At 46.1% G+C, this 25,831-nt stretch overlaps 1 protein-coding gene and 1 long non-coding RNA gene across 2 annotated transcripts in view; one reads left to right on the top strand and one right to left on the bottom strand.

Moving 5' to 3' along the window:
* Tbxas1 (thromboxane A synthase 1) overlaps positions 1–25,831 on the top strand; it is a 154,775-nt gene that overhangs the window by 9,668 nt on the left and 119,276 nt on the right. The window contains exons 2-3 of the mRNA XM_027952143.2: positions 21,203–21,296; positions 23,808–23,860. Of these exons, the coding sequence (XP_027807944.2) occupies positions 21,203–21,296; positions 23,808–23,860 (147 nt within the window). The remainder of the gene's footprint in view (positions 1–21,202; positions 21,297–23,807; positions 23,861–25,831) is intronic.
* LOC139705485 (uncharacterized) overlaps positions 1–25,831 on the bottom strand; it is a 46,884-nt gene that overhangs the window by 5,234 nt on the left and 15,819 nt on the right. The gene's annotated exons all lie outside the window — the stretch shown is intronic.

Genomic DNA, 25,831 nt, shown 5'->3' with positions numbered 1-25,831 from the left:
GCAGCCCCCCGGCGACCAGCTACCACCCTCACTTGTTAGACTGCAGAATTCACTGCGTTGAGATTCAGATCTTAATAAAAGATCTTGTCTTTCTAGTTCAGGCTGGACTGGGCTGAGGGTTGAAGTTCACTTCTGTGACATTTGCAAAGGAAAGGATCGCAACACATAATCGTAGTGCAAAATGACAGCTGAACCTATTTAGGAAAATAGGCTGCTCTCAAGCTCTCTAGCAGTTCTCCGGCTCAACTCGGCTCGGCAACCCCTTTCCCCGCTTCATAACGGCCCAGAGCCTGGGGCTGCAATCAGAGCTCCTCGGGTCACATTCTGGCTAGCCCTGTGCACCACAAGCAAGCTAGGTAAGGTCGCTGTATCTCACTTTCCCTTGTGTCACATAAGGATAATGACGGTATCCCTCCTGGCACCGGGGAAGATGGCATGTGCTGGATCGTGGATGGCCTTGGAGCAGTGGCTGGCACTGATAGTGTCCAGTCGGTGCTGGCTGTTAGTGTGACCTGGTGACTGCAGCTGTACTCAACGGTAATCGTGTGTGCACTGGGCAGGTAGATCGTGGCTTTTATTTCTTGATTTTTTTAAACATCATTCTGATTTCTCACATGGTCCCCAGGGATGCATTGGGGTGGGAAAGCAAGGAGAGTTTCATTCCAAGCAACTGACCTCCCCAGAGTTGCTCCTGAACTGCTACCACTAAGTGGATTTTGACCTTGGCAACTAAGATGAGGTTTATAAAATGCCTGTGGGACTTGGCAAGAGGGGATGACACAGGGACCATCAGTAGTGTGGCGGGGACTGAAGTCAGAATACAGCAGATTTATAGTGTTTGGGAAGGAGAGTGTTGAGGACACTGAGCCATTCCTTCCACAGAGGCCAGAGACATAGATATGTGTCAGGCACCTCTCTGAGTCTTACCACCTCCTGAATGGTGAAGCGGAGGTGCTTCCCTTCCTCATCTCCTTGAAAGCAAGTACAGGGACCCTGTGCGTGGCAAACCCGGCATTAACCTATATTGTTATTAATTTATTGATGACCAGTTTTATTCCCCATGGCCTCTTAGTTGTAGGTGTTTAAAAGTTGAAGATCATCTATTTTTTCTTTAAAAACCTCTCTATAAATCAAACTTGGAACTCAATTCACTTTCCAGAAATTTTTTAAAAATCTCCATGTTGCCAGGTGCAGTGGCTCACGCCTGTAATCCCAGTGGCTTGGGGAGGCTGAGGCAGGAGGATCGCGAGTTCAAAACCAGCCTTAGCAATGGCGAGGCACTAAGCAACGCAGTGAGACCCTGTCTCTAAGTAAAATACAAAATAGGGCTGGGGACGTGGCTCAGTGGTCTAGTGCCCCTGAGTTGAATCCCTGGTACCAAAAAAATTTTTAAAAATTCCATGTCAAAATTGAAAGGTATCATCTTATTTAAATGACATGATCCCTTTTCTCATTTGGTCTTCCTTTCATGACACCTGCCTTGCCCCTGGGTTTGAGAACTTGAAGTATAAATGACGTGTAGCAAATCAATGGGCGAATCTGGCCAAGCCGCGCTCCTCTCTCTCTGTGCCAGACATTTTGTTTCTGCTCGTCCTGGCCCAAGCCCCAAGCCCCAAGCAGCATGCTCAACTGTGCCATTGCTGACGTTTCTCTGCAGGTTCAATTCTCTTCTGTCTTACGACAAACAAGTAAGTCGGGCAGCCAACCAAACAATCACCTCCTCTTCTTCTATCCTCAGTACTGGGAGTTGAACCCAGGGGCACTTTCCTACAGAGTTTTTTCATTTTTTATTGAGACAGGGTCTTGCTAAGTTGCTGAGGCTGGGCTTGAACTTGCAATCCCTCTGCCTCAGCCTCACGAGTCGCTGTGCCCGGCAGGCTGCCTCTCCTTTCTGTGTGCTCTACCCCACTCATCCTTTCCTTCCTAACAAGGTGGCTTGAGAGAGGACCACATGCTTGCCACCTCCCATTTACCCTTCCGCTCTACATTGGGGCTTCTTCTCCATTTCCACTGAAATAGCTCACTGCTGGTCACCACTAAGTCCCCAGTTCCTAACCTGAATTAATATTTCCCAATCCACTTTTCTCTAATGTTTTGAAGTATTTGACTTTGGTGTGTTTAGTCTCTGTTGTTGTTGATTCTCTCTCATAGCCGTTAATTGTGTAGCAGAAGAAAGATTGTTCTTCATTGATGATAATCCAACGGTCTCATTGTACAGATGCAGAAATGAAGGTCCAGAGAAGTTAAGTGAATGGACCTGTATTCGTCAGCTATTGCTACAATAATGCTGTGTAACAAACCAACCCAAACTCATTGGCAAATGACAACATTTGTTTTTCCTGTGCTCCATGGGTTGGCTGGGGTAGCTCTGTTACCAGGTAGCTCTGAATTCCACCCCAGGTTAAGGGTGGGGTTCAGATCAGTGCCACATTCTTTTAATGGGGCCCAGGCTAAAGAGGCTACTTAGGGCAGTGAGACGGGGGAGCTATAGTTTGGACAAACCACAGGAATGCAAGAAATGTAAGCAGAAACACGGTGTCTTTGGGGTTTCATCCCAGCAATGCCTTAAGGTCACTTCTACCCACTTCCACTGGCTAAGACAGCCACACACCCAGGCCCAACATTGACAAGGTGGGAGAGAAGTCTGTCCTCATGGAGTAAGAGGTATTGCAATGTTATGGAGCAAAGGACATGGATGTAGACTTGGATACAGGGAAGACACGGGGAATCAGGGACAACAAATCAATCTGCCACAGGCTCCAAGGTCACACATCTGGATTCTGACCTCTGGCAAAACAGAAAATGGCCACAAGTGAGAAGACAAAATAAAACAATCATAGAAATTAAAATAAACATGAAACTTAAGACGAACGGACGCTTGAAGTTTTATTCTAAATGAAAAAACTAACTCTGATTCTAAAAAAATAGACATGATGAGGAATTTGCCAGGCGAGACCCTGACACGTGGGTCAGGGTGGGTCTTGGCTGTGAGGGGCTAAAGCAGGGTTCAGGACTCAGTGCAGGGCCCCAATCAGATCTGGGTGGAGCCTGGGGATGTGCCTAGAAAATTTCTAGCCAAATAAGTGATAAAAGTCAGGGTTGACCGATGAAGGATCTGGAACATATTCTAAGAAGAGCAAATGAGTGATTCAGGGGAGGCTCTGGGGAGGGCCGTGAGCCTCCAACCCCAGGCTGAAGAGGCAGGTCTGAAGGCCAGAAGACCAGAGAAAACCTGGGCGTAGAAAGCACAGCCTGCTCGCCAGGTCCTGAAATACAACAGCCCGGGGACAGCCTTGCAGCCCGAGAGCTGTATTGTTTAGGACAAATTCATTGTTCTGCGCTGGGCAGTAAATTTATGGATGTCGTTCCGCCAAGAATTGGCTATGGCTGAAAACAAATGGCTCCAGAATTGTGTTAAATATTCTCACGGGTCCTGGAGCCCTACTGGGTTATTAAGGAAAAAAATATGTTCATTTTTTTTGTCCTTCCAGAAAGTACCCCTTGGTGCTGGCTAGTGGCTGAAAGAAGAAAGGGGAGTCTCCCCATATTGCTTGGCCCACGGTGAACTTAACTTGGGGGTGGAAGATAAGAAGAGACTCTGGTCACTCTTCCACATCGACGTCTCATGCACATTGTATCCTGTCCTCTAGGGAGTGGTGGAGAGGAACAGGGAGGTGCTTTGGTGTCCAGAAGCAGCCACAGAGTCTTATTGCCTTTCCTCCTGTAGAAAGGGTGTGCTGACTAAGATATAGATGGCTGAGCATCACAGTAATGTGTAGCAAAAAAAAAAAAAAAGAAAAGAAAAGAAAACAGAAAAACAAAGTAGGACTTTTGGAAAGGGTTGGGGACAGTTTGGTAAGAGTGTCTCCTTTCACCAGAGGCGGCCCCCCTCCTCCGGGTCCCCAGGGTGAAGGATGCTCCCTCCCCACTGATACACACTTGGAGGGCTATTCCCCTCGGGCCCTTTCTAGGGGCTGTGCCAGTTCGGGTGCTGGGTTGAACAGTGCCCCCTAAGTCCGTGCCCACCAGAACCTCAGAATGTGACTTCACCAGGAAGTAGGGTCTCTGCAGATCTGAACAGGTGAACCCAAGGTCATACGACACAGGGTGGCGCCTAATCCCGTGACTGGGGCCCTCATAAGACGGAAATCGGGACGCAAACATGCGTTTGTGGATGATGAAATGAAGATCTAGTCACAGGGGACATCGTGCCAAGCTGGAGGCAGAGACTGGGGGGTGCCTCGATGAGCCGAGGGACACGCAGGGTGGCCAGCCCCTTCCAGAAGCTAGAGAGGGGCAAGGAAGGGTCCTCCTTGGCGTCTTCACAGAAACGCGGCCTTGCTGCCCCCTGGATTCCAGACGTCTGGCCTCCGGATCGTGGGAGAAGGGATTCCTGTCATCTGAAGCCACCCAGTTTGTGTAGTTTGTTTGAGGAGTCCCCAGAAACAAGTCCAGCCTCCTCAGCCTCAGGCAGGACGGATGAGGCCGAGGCCTGGCTTGAGGGTAAGGCCCTGGGCTGTGGCCTGGCTGCCCACCACCAGCCCAGGCCTGCGGTCAGACTCTAAGGCTCAGCATCCCAATCTGTCTAATGGGCCTAACAGAATGTTGGTGGGGATGAAAGGGCCCAATGTTCATAAAAGGCCTTTGTGATTCTGTTTTATGAGTCAGTACAACGCCTCACTCACGGCAAGGGCCCAGTAGATGTGAGCTATCGTCACCCTTGCTGCTTTCCGAAGACTTTTCCTCCACTCTATCTACTCCAATTTGAAGTTTTCCTTGAATTTCTTTTACAGTGAAAGCAAAGTAAGCCCCATCCTTTCTCTCAGGATGGACATTGGCACTTGGGATGACACGTGGCACAGAGTAAGCAACAGATACCTCCTGAAGAGTGGAACAGTCACATCTTGTCTCAGAATCTCACGGCAGGAGGAAATGGCTCAGAGGCATGACGAGGCTGAGTCACCCATTTGAAAAAATCCAAGGTGAAACTTCAGGAGGAGGATGTCATTTCATTGAATTTGTCCACACTGGGACACTGGCGATGCGGTAGCTAGCTACAGAATGTCCCCCAGTGATCCCTGGAATCACAGGAATCCACAGCCTCACAGAGTCTCCTCTCTCACTGTACCTGGGCTGGTCAGCAGAGGTGACAGTATATCACTTCCAGGATTAGGTTACGGAAGACTGAAGCTTCCATCCCAGACCCTGGCACTCTCTACCTGGGATTGCTTGTTTGGAGGAGGAAGCCAGCTGAGCAGCCCTACAAATGCCCAGATGGTGCAGCTTGCTAGCAGCTAAGTGGGTGGGCATGGGCGTGGGTTGTTCAACATGACTATAACTAACCACCCAGTAATCAGCTTCCAGATTCCTGACTCTCAGATACTCTGATGTTTAAGTCACTTAACTCTGGGGTTCATTTGTTACACAGCACTAGCTAACTGATACAGGTGATGAGATACAAATGGCTAGGGGATTGGGATTAGGACAAGATTACAAAAATGGAAAGAATTTCAAGGTTCAAGGGGCAGAGAAGAGGCCAAACCCAGATGGGTTGGCCATGAGGAAGGGTCAGACAGGTTCTGTGGGTCTGAGCATTTGGTCCAGAGCCCAGAGTGGTGAGAGCCAGAACCAACCACATTGATGAGCAGCAACAGGAATCAAGACTCAGTGATCCTGGGTGGAGCTGTTGCCCTTTGATCTTGTATAACACAATTTCCAGCTGGACTCACAGTTGACCAAGCTAGCCCAGAGATCATCAAAGGCCCAATGGGTGAACTTGCCAAGAATTAGGTTAAGACAAAGATCTGGGGATTACTGGTACCAACAAGATGCAACAGGATCATGATTATTTTTGGAACCACTCACAGTCTTCTTTTGTGCCTTTGAGTTGCCTAAGTGTTGTAAGCTGTGTGCCAAGCTGGGCATCAGAACTGGGTTCCCAGGCCTCTTCCAGGCAAATTGGCGTTTCACAGGGCAGTGGAAAGATGGGGGCATTGGCTGTGTCTGTGCAGGCGTGACCTCTGATCCAATTGGCAGATATTTTTTGAATGCCTACTGGGCTAGATAGGAAGGAACTTGGAATCATTCCGTGGACCCATTACAAATGCCCACTGCCTGTCGTACCGACCTGGGCTACTCGGAGATAACCAACCTCAGTTGGCCAAAGAAACAGTCTTCCTCTCACAGGTCAGGACTCCACTTGATCTCAGTCTTGGAGCCCTGAAAAACACCCCAGGTGATTTGAACCCTGGGGATGGTAGGGTCCTGTAAATGGTACTGGTCTTTTCTCCAGTCCCACAAAGGAGACCAAGTAGGGCTCTCCGCACCCCATCTTTTTCAGATGGTTGGTTTCTAGGCAATTTGATGCTCTACAAATGTGAAATGAGACAGAGTAGGGCCTGCTAGAGAGGAGCCCAGAGCCCAGAGCCAGGCGCCTTGGGTTCAAATCTCTGCTATTACTAGCTGCAGGACCTGAGTCCTGTTATTTCATTTCTCTGAGTCTCGCTTGTCCCGTCTGCAAAATGAAGGTAGTGATAGTGTGTGCCCCAGACGAGAGGAGAAGGAAACGAGTTCTCTGTGTAAAGCAATCAGAAGGACTCTTGGCTCACAGGGCAAGCATGGCCCTCTGTACCATCAGGACACGGGCAGGAGCAGCCCGGGGTGCCCTCTCTGGGCTCTTAATTCAGTTGTCTGTCGGGGTTCACTGGAGGCAGATGCTGCTCCTCTTTGAGGACTTCATAAAAACAAAGAATTAACTCCTGACGAGTAAAGCATCCTCATGGAAACTGAACCAGGTCCAGGAAATAGTGAACTTGGGCAGGATTATATTCCTACAGACACACACCTGTGTTCCCCTGTGATCCACTGGCAACCCTCCCTGTTAGGGACATGGTCACTCTTTGAGTCGCTGAGAAAAATGTCTCCGTGGGCCCAGGATGATCTAGGTGGGCTCCAGGAGGAGGCAGCCCTTTCAGAGAAACCTAGGAATGAGCAGGACTTGCCAGGTAGAGAGAGGGTGGGTGCCCAGGGGAGAGCAGGGTCGGCGGGCACCGGGGGAGGGAGGGCATCAGGATGCCACGTTCAGGGTCATGCAAGGGCAGGTTGGGTGCTTGCGCCCCCCTGAGAGGGACGGGCTCCTGAAACGCTGTGCTCTGGACACCCTGCCTGCCTCTCCCAGGCCTATCCTTGGAGAAGAGGCCAAAGTCCGAAACAACCAGGGATAACAGGAAGCGTGAAGCTCTCGGGGGGCTAAAGGGGCACAGAGTCAACGACTGGGGACAGATCATCACAGGCCTCTACACCCAACAAAGGAGGCGAGTGTGTGGTCTGAAAGTGACAAGGAGCCACAGAGAATTCTGAGCAGACCCACAACATAGTCAGATTTGCACATTAGCAAGTCCTTTAGGCCCTGGTGCAGAGGGCTGATGGGTGGATGGGAGGAGAAACTGGAGGCTGGGTATCCTCTAGGGACTCTGTTGAAGAGTCCATGTCCAAAGGAGAGACAGGGATGGCTGGAGCCGGACGGGGCAGTTAGGAATGCATGTGGAGACCTCCTTCAGGAGAGGTCTAGACGCAGAGCGATGGTCCTTGGAAATTGGCTGAAGACAGAGATTAAAAGAAAGAATCAACACTTTGGCTATTCTGGGTCTCTTGTTCTTCCAAATGAACTTCAGGACTTTTTTTTTTCTCGTTCTATGAAGAATGTTATTGGTATTTTGATGGGGATTCGACTGATTTTGTATGTTGCTTTTGGTAGCACGGCCATTTTAACAATATTAATTCTGCCTATTGGAGAACACGGAAGGCTTTCTATATTCTAAGGGTCTTCTTCAACTTCTTCTTCGGTGTTCTATAGCCTTCACTATAGAGGTCTTGCCCTCCTTCATTAGATTTACTCCCAATTATTTTATTTTATTGAGGTATTGTGACTACCTGATCTCAAATTATACGACAGAGCTCTAGTAATAAAAATGACATGGTACTGGCATCAAAACAGGTACAAATCACAATGGAATAGAATAGAAGACACAGACAAATCCATATGCAGTCATTTGATACTTGATAAAGGTGCCAAAAACATACATTGGAGAAAAGTCAGCCTGTTTTAACAAATGGTGCTGGGAAAATTGGAGACCACACGTAGAAGAATAAAACTAGATTCCTGTGTTTCACCCTGAATAGAAGTCATCTCAGAGTGGATCAAAGACCCAGAAATTAGACCAGAAACTCTGCAACTGCTAGAAGAAAACAGGTTCAATACTCCATCATATTGGTACAAGCACTGGCTTCCTTAACAAGACCTCTAAAGCCAAGAAATAAAACCAAGAATCAATAAGTGGGATGGCCTCGAATTAAAGATATTCATTAACAGCACAGAGAAAGAGCCCATGGAATGGGAGGAAACCTTTGCCAGTTGCTGCTCTGACTGGAGATCCATATCCAGGTTACATAGATAACTCAAAACACTTAACTCCAAAGGGGCGGGGGACCAATCAATAAATGGGCAAACGAAATAAACAGATGCTTCTCTAAAGAAGGAATACAAATGGCCAACAAATACATCCCACATCCCTAGCAATCATGGAAATGCAATTCAAAACTACATCGAGAGTGTATCACTCTAGTTAGAGTGGGGATCATCAAAAATACAAATAATAATAAATGCTGGTGAAGATGTGGAGAAAGGGTGCTTTCACACATTGCTATTGAGGCTGAAAGTTAGAACAACTTCTTTGGAAAGCAGTGTGGAGATTCCTCAGAAGACTGGGTTTGGAACCACCATATGACCTGGCCACCCCACTCCTTGGTATTTATCCTGAAAAAATCCTCACACAGGCACATCAGTGTTTAGAGCAACACAATTCACAGTAGCCGAGTTATGGAACCAACCCAGGTGCCCATGAACAGATGCTGGGGTAAAGACAGTGTGGTACACATACACAACGGAGTTTTACTGAGTCATAAAGAAGAATGAAATTATGGCATTTTCTGGTGAATGAATGGAATTGGGGAACATGATGCTGAGTGACAAAGTCAGATTCAGAAAGTCAAGGGCCGCAAGGCGCGGTGGCCCACTCCTGTAATCCCAGCAGCTCAGGAGGCTGAAGCAGGAAGACCGCAAGTTCAAGGGCAGCCTCGGCAACGTAGCAAGGCCCTAAGCAACTTGGCAACATCCTGTCTCTAAACTAAAAAATTAAAAGGGTTGGGGTTGTGGCTTGGTGGTTAAGCACCCCTGGGTTCAATACCTGGTACCAAAAAAAAAAAAAAAAGTCAAGGTCAAATGTTTTCTCTCAAATATGGAAGATAGACCAAAATAACAGGGGGAGGTAGGGGAAAATGTCTTGAAAATAGAAGGGAGATGAGTGGAGGGGGTGGAAGAAGAAGGAGGAGGGACAGAGAGAGGAAAGGTGGAATGAATTGACCAAATCATGCAATGTACACAGGAAGATGCCACAGTGAGTTCACCTTTATGTCTATTTATAAAGCACCAATTAAAAAAAAAAAACTATAAATAAGAAGAAGGAAGACCAGTAGAGAAAAGGAAGGGGAACAGGGAGGAGGGAGAGGAAGGACTGGAGACCGAAATTCTACTCCCTGTGTGTACGGTTAGGTCAAAATAAGACCTCAGCATCGTGTGGGACTCTGACACCTGATACAGACAGTTTTAAAAGAGTCGAAGACGACGTTGAGGTTTGTAAATGCTGATTTAAAGGCCGTGGAGAGTAACAGGCAAGAGCAGAAGTACTTGAGGACAGTGACCTCGGCTTTCCCAAGTCCAAGGTGATCCCCACTCCTCAGCGTGGCTCAGGGGGTCTCCCTAGGAGCTGGGGTGTGTGCTCATCCTCTGCACAGCATCCACGCTCCGTTAAGTGCGGCTGAGCTGGATTAAGGGGCTTTCAGACCCCTTCCCGTCTGGCTCCTTGGCGCCTCGCTGGTCTTGGGGTGTCCAAGTGTGCTGTGGGGTCAGCCCAGCACGGCGCACGTCCGCCCTCCCCTCTGGACACCAGCACCCCGGGCTTCTGCTCCGGCCCCTGTGATCTTGGGTTGGAGTCTGCATGTGACCAGATGCCAGGCAAAGGACACGGCTGGCTTGTGGCTCTGGAGGTGGAGACAAAGAGGCACCAGGGGCTGTCAGGAGGCTGGGGGAGCTGCCGAGGTTGGTGAAGGAGTCTTATGAGAGATGATCTGGGATCAGAAAGGCTGATTCAGCAGTGTTGGGGGAAATGGGAACTCTTGGGGGGTGTTTCAGAAGCCAAGTGTGGGGCAGGCAGAAGTGCTAAGGCCACAGGGTAGCATTTAGAGTCATACACTGGGACTAACTTCCTCTGACCCAGGCAACATCTGACCCTGTGGTCAACTAAGCTCCCCAGATCCTTTTCAGTAATCTTTAGTGAAGTCTGATCTCACTCTCCTTGCACTGGAGAAGCATGAAAAATACCTGTTCTACGTGTCGTTCCCACCATTTTCATGAAAATAAAACCAGTGAAAGAGCGAGCTTTTGCTCTTTGAAACATTAATTAAAGGCACCACGGTTTCCTTATTTAACTGAGGGCTGCTACCTCATCTGGGATTAATAGCAAAGCAAGTGAGTCTTTGTTGTGCTTGACAAAATGATTAATTCAGACTCTAGGTGAATTTTGGTTTCTCCACAGCTTTTGATGTGCTAAGATTCCCCAATGAGAACAACATCATCAATTACTTAAACAAGCCACCACCTTGAGAGCGTAATTATCAGTGAGGCCCAGCCTGCTAATTGGCAGACAGAGAGACTCAAACTCCAAGGCTGTGGCCTCAACCCTGACCTGTTCTCGGAGGAACAAGAGTCCTTTAAATTGTAGCATGCTCCTGCGGATCTGGGGCAACTGAGTTATTTTTCCACCTCTGCAAAACACAGCTCGGGACTTGTGTCCCTGGAACCCAGAACCTGTGGCTGTGTTTTCTCGCATCCTGGCGGGCAGGGCGTGGGGGATGGCAGAAAGGCGCGTCCAACAGAAGCAGCAGCGTCCTGCTCAAGAGCCAGATCAGACTCTCCAGCTCCCAGAAGGAGCCAGATGAGGCGGGGGCTGCCCTGGGCTGCCGCAGGATGGAAGCCACATCTGGGCTTCTGGCCCCCTGACGAGCAGCTGCGCAGGTACCAGAGGCAGCTTCGAAAGTTTTCGAACATATTTAAATGTTTAGATTCAATGTTTTCCCTCTGCATCCCGGAGGTCATCTTTGGCGCTGGGTTTATGCTGCTTCTCTAGATCTCACTGACTTTTCTGGCAGGAGGTGGAAGAGCTCGGTGTGGTTAAATTCAAATAACCAGTACTTAAAAAAAACAGTATTTCATGAACACCAGCCACTCACTGGCTGGACAACGCATTGCGGTGTGTTCTGGTTTTGACGTGGAAGCGAAGGTGGCACGTGTATTCACGTGGGGACACCACGTGTCTCTGTCAGTCTTCTTCTTACTGGGACAAAAGGGTAGGACACTCCCAGGATCCTTCGGTGCCACCTGTGTGTGTGGCAGAGAACCAAGAACGAAGCCCGTGCTCCCACCTGTAGCTCCAGGGCTCTGCTTGACAGTCTTCTGGGAAATGGTCCTCTTTGGAGGTCCCTGGCCGTTTTTTTTTTTTTTTGTTTACAATCTCGTTTTGGCGGAAAACAGTGAGCACCAGGCCCATTTGCCGTTTGGGAGTGGTGTTTAACAAATACGGTGTTGAACACCGAGAGTCAGAAGGATAATCAAAGCAGAAATTGTGTATTTGAGTGGGTGCGTCCTGTGGCAGGTCCTGTGACACTTCTTTGCTGTGAGGATCCTAGAGGATCATCATGTACATGCTTTAATGAACCATTTGCTTTGTGCTGTTGGATGTCTGTCTGGCCCATAGGCTCTAAGTGGCACGGGTCAAGGTCATTGGCAACCTGGCATGTGGCACCCAGCTCCGTGCTGGCCTGTAGGAGGCGTCAGTGAATGAATACCTGTTGTCCCCACGGTTCTCTTTCCCGGTCACACATCAGTCAGCATCAGCCCCCACACTGCCAAGGACCGCTACTGAGACTTCTCCCCTTCCTACAAGGAAACCACCATTGTAGTTTGGAATAAACCCAACGTCAAATGCAGAGCAGCTCTCCATAGTTCTGAGACCACGAGATTCATGTGGACCAGCACCTCCATGCGTTCTCTAAGAATGGCTGGGATTTCCTTTGTCATTCTCTGGCCACGGTGTCAAGTTATCAGTCAGGCCACAGAACCTCAGGAAACAGACCTCATTTTCTGCCACGGCTTTGCTTGGAACAACCTTGAGGATCCCCGTTTCCTGGGAGGGTCCATGGACCATGGATGGCAGATGAGATCATTATAAGGGGCGCACCGCACCGTAGAGCTCTTCCATCGAAAAGTGTTTAGTTTCACCTTCAGTTTTTATTGATGGAAGGGGAACTGATTTGACTTACGCTTATCACTGGGGTTTCCTTTTCAAATAAATGCATTAATTTAAAGGAAACTGGGAAGTAGGCAAAAGTTCATGCCATTTTCAGACAAGGCCAAAATGACCAAGGTGCTCTACAAATGACTGGCTTTAGAAGATTTAGATCTTAGACTCCCGGAGACTACAGGACTTCCATTGAGTTTCTTGCCCTGAAAACTTAACATAAAAATGGAAAAGTCTGTTCACTCGCTGCACTGCAGGGATCATCAATGGGGTGACTTATTTCTGAAGTTGGAAGATTTTTCTGTAAAGTTCTCTTCTACTTGCCTTTGAGACACTAGGGCTACCAAAGCAAGATGGTGCTGCAGGATGGTGGAGCTGGGTGTGTGGGCTGCAGGGTCGCCTACCCTCTTCCCAGTAACCTCACCATCCGGTCCTGTCCAAACAGAAGCCCAAGGCAACCTGCGGTGCTCGCCAAGGCATTTCTCCTTTTCAGACACACCCAAAATAAAATCTGGATCTGTATGCTTTAGAAGTTGGTGAGAGGACTGAATCATGGCTCCCAAAGAGGTCCAGTGGAAGCCACCTTAAATGACAAAAGGCATTCTGAAGATAAGATGATGTTGAGAATCTTGTGGAAGGGAGAATATCCTGGATTATCTGGGTGGGCCCCAAGTGTAACCATAGGGTCTTTGTTAAAGGGATGCAGGGGTACCATGTGAGAGAAGGCAGAGCATTAACTAGGGGCAGAGATTGAACTGCCCTGGTCACAAGCCAAGGGGGACCAGAAGGAACAGCCAGTTGACTTTACACCAGTGAGACCGATTTGGGACTTCTGGCCTCCAGAACTGTAAGGGAATAAATTAGTGTTGTTTTAAATCACTGTGTTTGTGGTTATTTGTTATAGCAGCAATAGGAAACTAATACAGTTGGGAAAAATTAGCTGACTTTAAAAAATGCCTTCAATTTCTGGCAAGATTTACCATAGCAATCTTTTATATAATGCACCACTATACATTTAAGGTAACTCTAGTTACGAAGAACCTGATTAATGAATTTCAAAATCCGTTTATTTCTAACAGGCATTCACATGGCTGAAGAAGTATCAAATATTAATTGCATGACATTTCACAATGGTGACACGTGATACTTTTGTATCATTTGAATTCATGGATTCAAACATATTTGGTGTGTTTCCATCCATTGCAATTATTATTTTAGTGATGGAACTGTCCAAGTCCTGCTGGGGTAAAGCCAAGGAGTTAGTGGGTTGGTTCTGGAGATTCTAGGGGAATATCTGATCCTTGCCTTGCTAGTTCATGGCCACATATTTTGGATCCTGCCTTCCCTGAAGTAAGTGTGTGGGGGGAGATATCTTCATCTGGGTGGGGAGTCGTATTTTGAATAATTATATACTCTACTGCATCCCAGGGTTTCTGGCTTGAACAATCAGTGAACTGTGTTGACAATGATATTGAGGAACAAAAGATTTAGAGGGAAAATTGAAGTCAGATTAGATATTTATATTTTAAAATGCCCAGTAGACATTAAAAGGCTGCAGTTAAGTTGGAAGTTGGGTAAAAAACATGAATTCAGAGGAGAGAACAGAGCCAGAGGTAGACACGCAGGGTCCCTGACTCATGGCGGGAGGCACCTACAGCCATGTGACTAGTGGAAGGAAAGGATCCACAGGGACAGTAAGGGGCAGCCCCTCTGGAGGGAGGGGTGACATCATGGAAATAGAGAGGAGTGTTTGCAGGAAGTGGGTGCCAGTCAGCTCTGTCCAAATGCTACTGAGAGTTCAAGTGAAAAAGACCAGCAGGAAATCCTGTGATTGACAAGCTCAAAACCATCAGTGAACTTGACCAGGGCATCCCAGGGAAGCTCAGTTGGCACTGGTGGAAGAGAGGCTAAGGATGCAGAAGGGGAAAGAACACACTAGGTGCTGCCTTCAAGGAGCGTCCCGGGCAGTGAGGAAAGGCAAGCAGTGTCCAGAATTGAGGAGCTGCCTTTCTTCCTCTGAGATGGGAGACGCTGGGCTACGCTCGTGTCCTGACAGGGATGATCGAGTAGAAAAGATGAAATCAGTGCAACAGGAAAAGAATAATTGAGAAGAACGAGTCACCGGTGGGCAGAGGACAGAAGTGAAGGGGTTGGCGTCAGAGAGACAGACTCTCTCTCTTCCCCTCGGTTCACCAGTGGTACTCGGATCACACCTCTGGTTTCTGAGCAACCTGCCTTTGTTCTCCATAGACTTGCTGCGTGTTTTCGTGGGGTGGTTTATCCACAAGTCCCAGCCTCGAGGAGAGCAAGGAACCGGCTAGTGGACCAAGTAGACAACTGCACCTTTTGAAATGTGGCCAACAGGGACCCCAGGGTCTTTATTTAACCTCCACACTTTACTCTCCCAAGCAGTAAATGAGAATATTTCTACTTTTATAAGGCTGTTGGGAGGTCACCCAAGACTGTGCATAAGAACTTCACCACAGGACCTAGGACATGGGAACACTGAGACCTATTGTGAATTACAATAGTGATGATTATATAACTTGTATGTCTGTGTAAATGTAGAATTGTTTTTCTTATGTGATGACAGGGTTGTCTTAAGGCTCATGATTGCACTATGTTTTTGTGGCACTTACACTATTAAATAAAGAACTCAAGTTGGCTAAATTCTTATATATTTATTTAGTAGTCCTCTATTTTCCCCCCCAGAGTTATAAAGATCATAAACTGCTGCCTATTTCTGAACTTTTGGGAACACATTATAATGACTGTCACTAAATCTTTTGTACAGATTTGGACAGAATTAGAAAACAATAGGAAGGTCTTGCAACTCCAAAATATTTATTCCTAGTACTTACAGCACATTTTATATTTAGAGATTCCCTATTAGAGTGAGATTATTAGACCACAATGAAATATTACACTTTGAAATGTGTGAGATGAAGCTAAAGAAATACTCAGAGGGAGATTTATGGCTTTAAATGCATTCATTCAAAATAAGTGATCTAAATCATGAATAAAATAAAAGGAAAAAATCAACAAAGTCAAACCCAGAGAAAATAGAAAGAAGACCATAATCAAAATGTGCACATAAATTAATGAGGTAAAAAACAACAAAAAGTTGGAAATGATCCACAAAAACAAAAACAAAAACTGGTACTTGACAAGATTAATAAAACAGGCAAACCTATGGCAAGACTAATCAAGAAGCAAAATGAAGGAAATATCATGACCTCAATAAAGGATACCTATCAAAAATCTACAGCAAAACCTCACACTTTCTTTTGAAACAGTAGATGTATTCCTATAAATCAGGAACAAGAGACTCACTCTTGTTGCATCCTTTTAAATATTGTACTAGAGACACCAGCCAATGTAATAAGAAAAGAAAATGAAATGTGAGGCAAAGGCTTTAAAAAGAAAGAGATACATTGATATTATTTGCATGAAATAGAACTGTCAATGTAGGAAATCAAAAAATTTCTACATGTAAATCAGTATAACTAATAAGAAAATTCAAAAGGATCATTGACTACAATATTGGTATTTAAAAAATGATGTTCCTACAAATGAGCTATGCTCATAGCAAATATATGTAAATAGCAAAAAGATACTCTTCATGCACAAAATAATAAAGTGTTACTGAAGGACAGAGAAAATAGAGAGACTAAACATTCATAGGTGAGAAGAGATAGAAATTTGAGCAAAAAGCGCTAGAACTGTGAGGGAAGAAACCTTGCTTATTGTAATTCTTTCTAGTTTTTTTCCTCTTTACATTTTTATATGTTTGAGATCATGTTCTCTACAATTTTTCTGTTTTAATAATGTTGATATTCTCTAAATTAATTGATAAATTTAGTGCAATTCCAAGAAAAATCCCAACAGGATTTTTTTTTTATCCAATTAGACTAATTAACTCTAAAATTAATACAAGAAAGTAAGATAAAAAATGTTTTAGAGCTATAATAATTAAAACAGTAAGGCATTGGCATAAGCTAGAGAAAAGGATCAGAAGAGACCCATGCACCCACACCACCAAGGTACGTAACAGAGAGAGGTGGCGTGATACCTGAGAGAGAAAGGCGGTGGGGCAGTAGGGCACACTGTCCCTTTGCCACCCCAGGGCAGGGGCAGGATCGTTTATCCAGGATCCCAAGGAGGGAACAGTCTGATGGCCACCTCTCCTGGTAGACCCTGTCTCAGCATTCCCTCTGAGGTTGATTTCTCTTCCCCAGAAGCTGGGAAGTTCCTCTGAGCAAGAGATACCAGAATTTCATTTCTAGGGGGAAATGCCTATCGTTATAGTTCAGTAAAGGGACATTCTTCTTTGCAGGTGGTAGCTTAGGGGGTCGTCCAGCTGCTACCGACACAGAGCCAATGTGCACCGAGTGATTCCCAGCCCTCGGGAAAGCTGAGAGCAAGGTCTTGAGGGAAGGACAGGGAACCAAAAATGCCAATGAAAGTGTCCTAGCAGACCTCAGTGCTGAAAGAGGAACCGAGAGGCTCACATCAACTGCTTCAGGGTCTTCCCAGGAACATCTGCCTCGAGGCTTGACTTAGGCTATTTCTGTCCTTAGAGTTTCTCACTTGTGCCTGTGAGGGAGGAAGTGGGGGGGGGGGGGAGAAAAGAGAAGCAAAGGATATAATCTCAACCAACGAGACTATAGATCATTCTTAACTAAATGAATGGAAGCTATTCCAAATTCATCTACCCATCTCCCTCTCTGTGCCCACACATGGGGAGTCAGCTTGTGGTCACCTACCAATGATGGCTCATCTTCTAACCAGTCCTTTAATCAGCCGGGAGAAGTCAATTCTGCCTGCACCTAGATAAGCCACAGTGGAAATGGGAAGGAGAAAGAAAGGAGAGGAAAGAGAGGGGACAGGGAAGAAGGGAGGAAGGATTTCAAAGTTGGGAAATATTTTTGAACTCAGAAAAGAAGCAATAACAAAATATTTTTTTCTAATAATGAAAGAAAGAAAGAAAGACGTATTGATGTGTCTACCAGATTAGGAAAGAATTTCTATGAAAGCATTTGGTGAAATGGGAATGGGACAGTGAGATGAACAGGGGAAAACTTTCCAGAAAGCATTTGGTATTACATGTCCATGTTCAAAACCAGTGATTCATGAATTTCAGGTTTGGAACATCTTTATACACAAAATACTGGAAAACTCAGAGGCACTGAGATATTCATTATTGTAGCAGGACTTAAAATAGATAAACATATTGAGAACAGTATAAATACTTAACAATACATATAATTTAGTTAATTATGAAATATCCACAAGAGGAATACTATATAGTCATGAAGATAGTATTCATAGAGGTTTAATAACATGGAGATTTTTTGCTTATGTTAAATGTACAAAGGTAGACATATAGATAAATAAAAACAGAAAAAATATAGAGAATCTGATCTCAAACATATAATAATTCACAGAGGAAAGAACTAGAAATAATTATAATAAAACAACAGTATGTTTTCTTCCTGATAGTTCCTCCTAGTTTTTTTTACCCAAATTTCTGTCAAGCACTTTAAGATCTACCTTCTGGAAACCCAACAAATCTTACATTCTGCTCCTATTTCTTAACAAAACTTTGTTTTTAAAAGAGAGCAATTTAAGGCCCTCCTTCTGTTAAAGCTTCTGATGTGGTCATGACTTTTTTCAGAATTGCTGGTGAGACCTCGGAGAGCCAGGCATCATGACAAAGGGCTTTTCTTCTCCAAAGAGTGGGACCCTGACTTCCCTTAGTCTAAGACCATCACTATATTTATCCCAGGAAAAGTGTTACCTTCCAAAGAACTCTTCACCCTCTCAAAGACATCCACAGCCTCTGCCATCTGCAAAAACAGCTCAACAAATAGGAATTCTTTGCTCTTTTTGATTCATCAAAAACATCCCCCAGTTTATCGTGAGTGGCTCTGGGGCTAAACATGGGCCTCACACCTACGTTGAGTCCATGAAGAGATGACATTGTCTTGAGGAAAATATTTGACCTTCAAAATTTGAGCTCGATTTTGAAAGTGATCCCTATGGTTCAGTGTGTTTTGAGAAGGGACAGTATAAGTTTATCCACCAGAACCTCAGGACACAGTCCTGCAGTATTTAATGCCTGCTTTAGTTGTGAAAATCAGACCAAAGAATGCTATCTGAGGCTATCTACACTTTCAGTTGTCATTTTCCAACTGAAGTATCCTTAATGTAAACAATGACAGATGTCCATAATCATCGCCGTGTGACACATTCGCATTAATTCCTGTCACACGAAAGCTGTTCTAAATGTCACAACACAGGGATGGCACATTACCTGCTTTTCACAGTAGCATCCCAGGCCACCTGTACATTTTTGGATGGCACAGGAATTAATGACACAATTTGATATAAAAAAAAAATTTCTTTGACAATGACAAGTTTTAAAGTAACAAGAGGAAATTCTTAAAAAAATCTTTCCATCAACTGTCTAAAACCCATCCATTGGTATTCCTGTGTATCGCTTTCCTAGAGATGCCACATCACAGTACCCCAAACTGGCTGCCTTAAAACACCAGAAATAAGGAACCCCATCATTTGGATTAGGTCTACTTTAGTATGATCTCGTCCTAATGATGATGTTTGCAATGACCCTATTCCCCCATAAGGTCTCTTTCTGACATCCTGGAGGTAGACTTCCACTTCACTTTTTGAACTTATCAACCCCAATACAAGTGGAGTCCATGGATTTGGGTGCAGAGCTGTAGAGACAGAAGGCTGTGTGTGGACCCTGGGGCCAGACAGCAGGAGACGCGTGTGCGGAGAAGGAAGTAAGAACAAGACGAGATTCTGCTCTAAGTCTGGTGGCAGACTTCTCTCCCTGCAGATTTGGGTGCAGGGACTGTGGTTACTGATGACGATATTGGGCCAATCCCCAGCTGAACACGCTCACAGTCTGCACTTGAATCCAGGCTGCAGAGTGAAGTTTGTGGTTGCGGCCAGGACACTCTCTGCTTGATGCCATATGTTTGAAAATGTCTAAATTTTGTGCAGAGACACACGGGCAGTGTTCTTGTAAGTGCAGTTACATAATTAGGGCATGGACTTGCATAATAATTAGCATGTGTAATTAGGCACAGACTTCTTGTCCTTTAATTAGACAATCAAGACATCTAATTACAAAATTAAGATGTAATTACGTGGCCCAAGATCTTCATAGTTCTTTCCACCCATTAGAGATTCCATTTAGAAAATAATTCACACACACACACAAAAAAAAAAAAATTGATGAAGAAATCAACATAGACTCCCAATGTGAGGACGTTAAAGAAAATGTTAAGTGATCTTTCCCCTTAGGTGCAAGGGTGGTAGTTGCTTAAAATATCATCACCCCCTTGAAAGAACAACTTTCACCAGCTATGCTATGCGTCAACCTTTGGTACATGCACTAATGAAGAGGAATATTGGCATGACTAATCCGTGTAATTCACTGTGGCTCTGGAGGAGGGTTTATAATTACACTTGAACATGGACTTAAATGTGACGTCCTGGGAATTCATTCAAACCTAATAATGCCCCAGATGGAAATCTTAGGAGAGCTGGGAGGAGAAGTACCCTCCCCATCACCCTGCTTGGGTCTCCCCTGCAGCCCCTTTATTTTATTTTATTTTTTGCAGGCTCTTTAAAATAGACCTATTATTCAGGATAATGCAAACTCAGAACCTAAGTTCTGTCGTCCTTTCTCTGAATATCTGAGTACTGGCTGAAATGTTCTTAAGTGCTCCTTATCAGACTACAGGTGGAAAAGGTCAAAAAATGTAGCAAGTACTCCATCCTTCCCATAAGCGAGCGATTCTCCTGACACTGTTTTTTTTGAGCTCTGGTGCTTCTAGGAAGCCGGATAATAGTGTTATTCCCTGTTATTTTGCCTTGCCCCTAAATCGTGATTTGGCTGATTTCTGCATGGTGCTGCACGCCCAGTTGGACTCATGGGTTTTTCTGAACTAACTGAACTTTCGACCTAACTGGCTGGCTGGTGAGGGATCCGAACCATATGTCCAGGTTTTTCGGAGCCAGTTCTGACTTTAGCTGGGTTCTCCCTCTGTTCCCATAAACTGCTAAACTATCCTGATAATTCCAATGTTGTGACAGCCACGCTGCACTTCTCAGACTGCCGCTCTCTCCTGGGAAGTGGCACAGAAATCTGTCGGACCACACTTCCTGATTTGGGGTTAAGACAATCTGTTTTCCATATGGTCTCAGGCCAGGAAAACAAGACTCGAAGGGGTCCTAAGCGGTTGGTGACAGGATCTCCTCTCTATGGCTGGCCCCTGTCCTTCTTTTTCTTGGGACGAGGGACAGGTTATGTATGGAGGGGAAGTCAGTGTTGATCAACAGAACAAGCAGATGCACGCAAGACTTGTGTTCTGCCTTTGCTGGTTGTCACCTGGCTTTCCAAACTCATGGCAGGTTGATAGGCAGAGGAACCGAACAGGGTAAGGTTCCTTTTGGGAAGTTTATTGATGGGATTCTCAGGGAGGGGGGGGCAGTCGGACCCCCTCATCCCTCAGGCAGACCCAGCCCTGAGGTTTTGGATCCCTTGATCTTTAACCTGCCACTCAAGAAGAGGCATTGCTGAGTTCCCGTCCTGCCACAGGACTCTGTCCCTCAGTTGCCCTTAGATGGGTCAACTCGGTGCGTATTCTCCTGTCCTTCCTTCCAGGGAACTCAAGATTTCTGATTCCTAACAGGGTCAAAGTCATGACTCAAACTTGAGTTTCTTGGTGTTTGAACTTGGCTTCTCCCTCCAGGTACTCCACATCGGCGTTCTCAAGGCTGGAGGAGTTGGGCGTCCCACATCCCAGGCCTTCTCCTTTTATTGGCAACTTGACATTCTTCCGCCAGGTAAGGCCCTGACTTGCTGAGGCCAGGGAAGTTCTGTCGTTCATCCATTCACCCCAAACCCCATTTATTGAGCATGGAAATATGCCAGATCCCGGAACGCAGCGGTAGAACTCATACCCTCAAGTGCACCACCAAACAATGGTGTCCAGCGCCGGGTGGGAGGTGCCCTGGGCTCGGTTGGGCAGTACAGATGGTAGCTGTGGTTCTGCTTTGGAGGAGAAGGAGATGTGTCAGGGCAGAATCATCCTGGGGGAGTTCCTAAAGTAGGGGGTCCTGGGGGTGCTGTAGACAAGGATACCATGCCAGGTGAGGAGCCACATGTGAGGGGACACAGCAACAGGAGGGGGTGGCAAAGGTCAGCCAGCTGCCTGGAGCACCTAGAAGCCAAAGATCAGGGAAGGAGGCTGAGGATGGAGGCTGTGTGAGGGAGATGGGCAACACACCTCAGGCCAGGAGGGCGAGCAAAGGATTCTTCATCCACCACCATCTCTGGGTAGTAGAGGGACATCAAAATAGAACAATACTCAAGGGACAAGAATCTAAGTGTGGCTGACATGGAGGCTGATAGGGAAAGGGTTTGGTGCGGGGTGGGGACAACAGCCAACAGAAAAGAACATGGGGACAAAATTAAGAACTCTGGTGACCAGTAAGGTGCAGAGGATTGAAGGGAAGATGAGTCTAACATCAGCCTGAGTCTTGATGCAGAGAGTGCCCGTGGGGTGACCACAGGGGAAGGCTGGGGGTCGCTGGTGCGGCGAAAAAGCATGCTTTATTTTAAGTATGTCACCTTTGATCTGCCAGAGCGACCTGCAAGTGGAAATGGCCAGTACCTATTTCTAGATACACCCAGGTCCCCATGGCCTACAGTTTTGTTTGCTCTTCCCTCACGTTGGATTTCTCAGAGGGCTGTTGGTTTATTCTGCCAACTCAAGGGACCCGGACACCAGACCCAACATCAGGAGCCAACAGATCCTGAGTATGAAGAGCCACACAAGAGCAGGAAGGAAGAGTTTGGGTTAACCCTGATAATAACCCCTAAAACTCTTGGCCACTTCCCCTGTCCCTGCCCTGCAAAGTCTGGCCTTTGGCGCTCGATAGAAAATGACCACAACTATTCCTGTCCCTTTTCCTCCCAATTTCTTTCCCAGTCCTCTCGTCCTTTCTCTGCCCTTCACTGTGGGCTGTTTTTCTCTTCCTGGCTTGGTTTAAACACCTTCTTCTCTCATGGCTCTCTCCAGGGTGACCAGTTCACAAGTCTCAAACCCACAGACAACAGCTCATTGAGGCTTCCTGTGGATCCTTGCAGCAAGTGTGAAGAAATTTAAAAGTGTCAAAATAGAACAACAAACCAGATAGGAAACGTAAAGAAAGTAAACTTCACACGGAGCTAGGGGGAAATGATCTGCCGGGTTCCACTGAGTCATTAATTTGGTATTAACATTTTGAGGGGGACAGTGTTAACTGTCGATGTGAGGAGAACACAGAGCCGCTGCCTCTGGATGACTTCCCACATATGCTCCTTCTCAGCCGTCATCTCTGTATGTACTAAACCCTGCCAAGCACTTTCTAGAATGTACTCATTGCACGGCTTGCTTTTCCATTCACATAATCTTTCCTTGATAGAGAACTGACTTGCACTTTGAAATTCAATGGCGTTATTGAGAAGAGAGCATGCATCTACTCAGGAAAGGAACTATCCGTTTCTAACCCCTGACTCTCCACTCCAGCCCTGTGCACCTGCTCATCTACTACATGCCCACACCACATCTAGAATTTTCCACCCACGCCCACCCAACCCAGGTGCATTTCATGTACACTTCACTCCCACCACATCTGACATATTCCCACCCCAACCCACGGGACTTCCCCGTGCCTGCACACACACCCATCTCCATCACACGACCCTAACCCTACAGCACAGTGGACCTAGGATCATCTGACCTCCACCCCGCCCATCCCATGGGCATCTTTGGTACACTTCACCATGAGATGTACGTAGCGCCTCATCCTAAAGTTACTCGAAGGTCCTTATGTGCTGCTGAATATGTTGGTTTTACTTAAAATCTCACTTGGATCACAAGAATTCCAAATATGTAATGGTTCAGACGGACGCAGTGGAAGTTCACAGACATAGGCCCGTGAAGAGGGACTTGGCCAAGAATGACAGGAACAGGAACCAAATCTCAGAGGGGAACATTACAGTTGAGAAAGCAAACCACTTCAAATATTTTAGCAGCAATTATCCACAAATAGTTTAAGTCCTGATGATCTCCTCTGTCCATTAACGCAGAACTGCTGAGAGCTTTACTTGGCAGAATTTTTTTAAAAGTTATTCCTTTATCCCATACCCCACAGTACTTGAAAGCAATATAACTTCAATTCTTTTTTTTTTTTTATTGTTTATATAACTGTGTTCTGGCTGTTCCAAATCTTTTTTTGTTTCTGAATAAGTTTGAATAATTGAAATGTTGCTTCATCTTTTTCTCACTATAGTGCCCTGTTTTTCCTCAGGGTTTCTGGGAAAGCCAAATGGAGCTCAGAAAACAATATGGATCTCTGTGTGGGTAAGAACGGAGCTTAATTCTTCTATCTATCTTGGTTTCTGAATCCTGAACTGATGTAATGTCAAGAATGGGAATGCTACAGTATTTCTCTTTTTCAAGGGTCCACAAAGGGGGTTCCTGGCCGTATAGACAACGTTCCTAAAGAACCCCTGGGTGGGGGGGTGGCGGGGAGCACCTTGCAGCCTGAAATACACTCTAGGCCTTCAAAGCTTGCCGGACTGGGTTCCTTTATCTCCACTTTCCTACCACTATGAGAAGGATACACTGGGACAATGTGGCCCTCCAGGCCTCAGAGCAAGAAGGTCAATTTGCCTTGATGACCAGGACGGGTCTCGCCCCATGAACTCATGAAAATCTTTCTTGGACCTGTGTGGTTCAACCCTAGGGCTACAGTGCCCTGCCAGCAATACTATTATCATACAATTTATCATCCAGTCCAGGAAACTTTGGAGAGTAAAAGGAAATGCTATAATTGCTTAGGATAATGGTAGAAACCAAGACTGTCCTGAAAACACTGGGAAATATGGCCCTGTGTGGAATAACATAGCTCTTCCCTTTACTTTTCCTGAATTTTCTCTTTTTATGCCTCAGAGTGTGCTCCTCTGTTTCTAAAAGTCCAGATCTGGTGCACAAGCCCACGCTCAGGCCACTTTCTCTATTCAAGATTAGCAGGTGTGGGCTGGGGATGTGGCTCAAGCGGTAGCGCACTCGCCTGACATGCGTGCGGCCCGGGTTCCATCCTCAGCACCACATACAAACAAAGATGTTGTGTCCGCCGATAACTAAAAAATAAATATTAAAAAAAATATTGTCTATACGTGTACAGTACACATACAATTAAAAAAGAAAAGATTAGCAGGTGTCAATCACACTGGTCTTCAACTGTTCCTCCATACCAGGGTCCTGTCCTTACATAGCTTCTCCTTAGTCACCAGGTCACAACTAGTGGCCTTTTCCTGATCCCCAGGTCAATGGAAACTTTTTTAGGGCATTCATGTTCTGTTGTTAGACCACTGCACAGCCTAATGGGGTCCAGTGGTTTGTAAGCCTTTCTGCTCATAGGATTCGGGGACATCTGTTCTCTCAGTGATCGTTTTTGAAAAGAATTGGCTTCTACTCTGTGGAGATGGCTGTACCCAAGAGACCCACAGTTCTGGCTAAGCGTTTCTATCTACTCCTTGATTTTTTTATGATTCTGAAAAACTAATAAATTTTTGTATATTAGTTATCCTCTATTACTTTGTCATTTCTGCATAACAACCCCCCCAAAAGAAAACCCAGTAGCGTAAACCACAATTTATTATCTATGTCTAAACACTGGCTGGAGTGGGCCCGTCTAAGCCCTGCTTGGCAGGAAGGCCCCTCTGGACTTCCTGGTGGGTCTGCTTGGGAGGGGACCCGTCCTGAGTCTGCTGTTCACTCTCCTCCTCCATGAAGAGCAGGCTCATCAGGGCAGAGTCTTCTCATGGCAAAGGCAAAGACTCAAGAGAGCAGGAAGCAGTGGTTCACCATGTTAACTAACATCCTATCAACTGAATGAAGTTATGTGGCCAAACCCAAAATCAGGGGTGGAGGCACAGTGTGAGCCTTGTAAGGCCAAGGCAAGTCCTTTTGCCAAGCCTGATGTTAACGGTGCAGTGAGGTTTGATGGGTATGTGGACACAGTGCTCATCTTTAAATAAGAAGCAACTCCACCTCACCCTATGAGTCGTTCAACTTGGCCTTCACTTAACTTTTCTTTCTTTTTCTGTATGACAAGGTTGGGACCCAGAAGTGCTTAGCCATTAAGCTACACCCCAGTACTTTTTTCTTTTTTCTTTTGAGACATGGTCTTGATAAATTGCTCAGGGCCTCCCCAAGTTGCTGAGGCTGGCTTTGAACTTGCCATCCTCCTGCCTCAGTCCCCCAAGCCACTGGGATTTCAGGTGTGCACACCCCCCCCCCAGTTTAGTTTTCTTTTTTGTGCCCAAC

Source organism: Marmota flaviventris, chromosome 1 (genome assembly GCF_047511675.1).
Source record: "Marmota flaviventris isolate mMarFla1 chromosome 1, mMarFla1.hap1, whole genome shotgun sequence".
NCBI lineage: Eukaryota > Metazoa > Chordata > Mammalia > Rodentia > Sciuridae > Marmota > Marmota flaviventris.
Note: the sequence above shows the minus strand (reverse complement) of the source record. Positions and strands in the feature narration are given on the sequence as shown.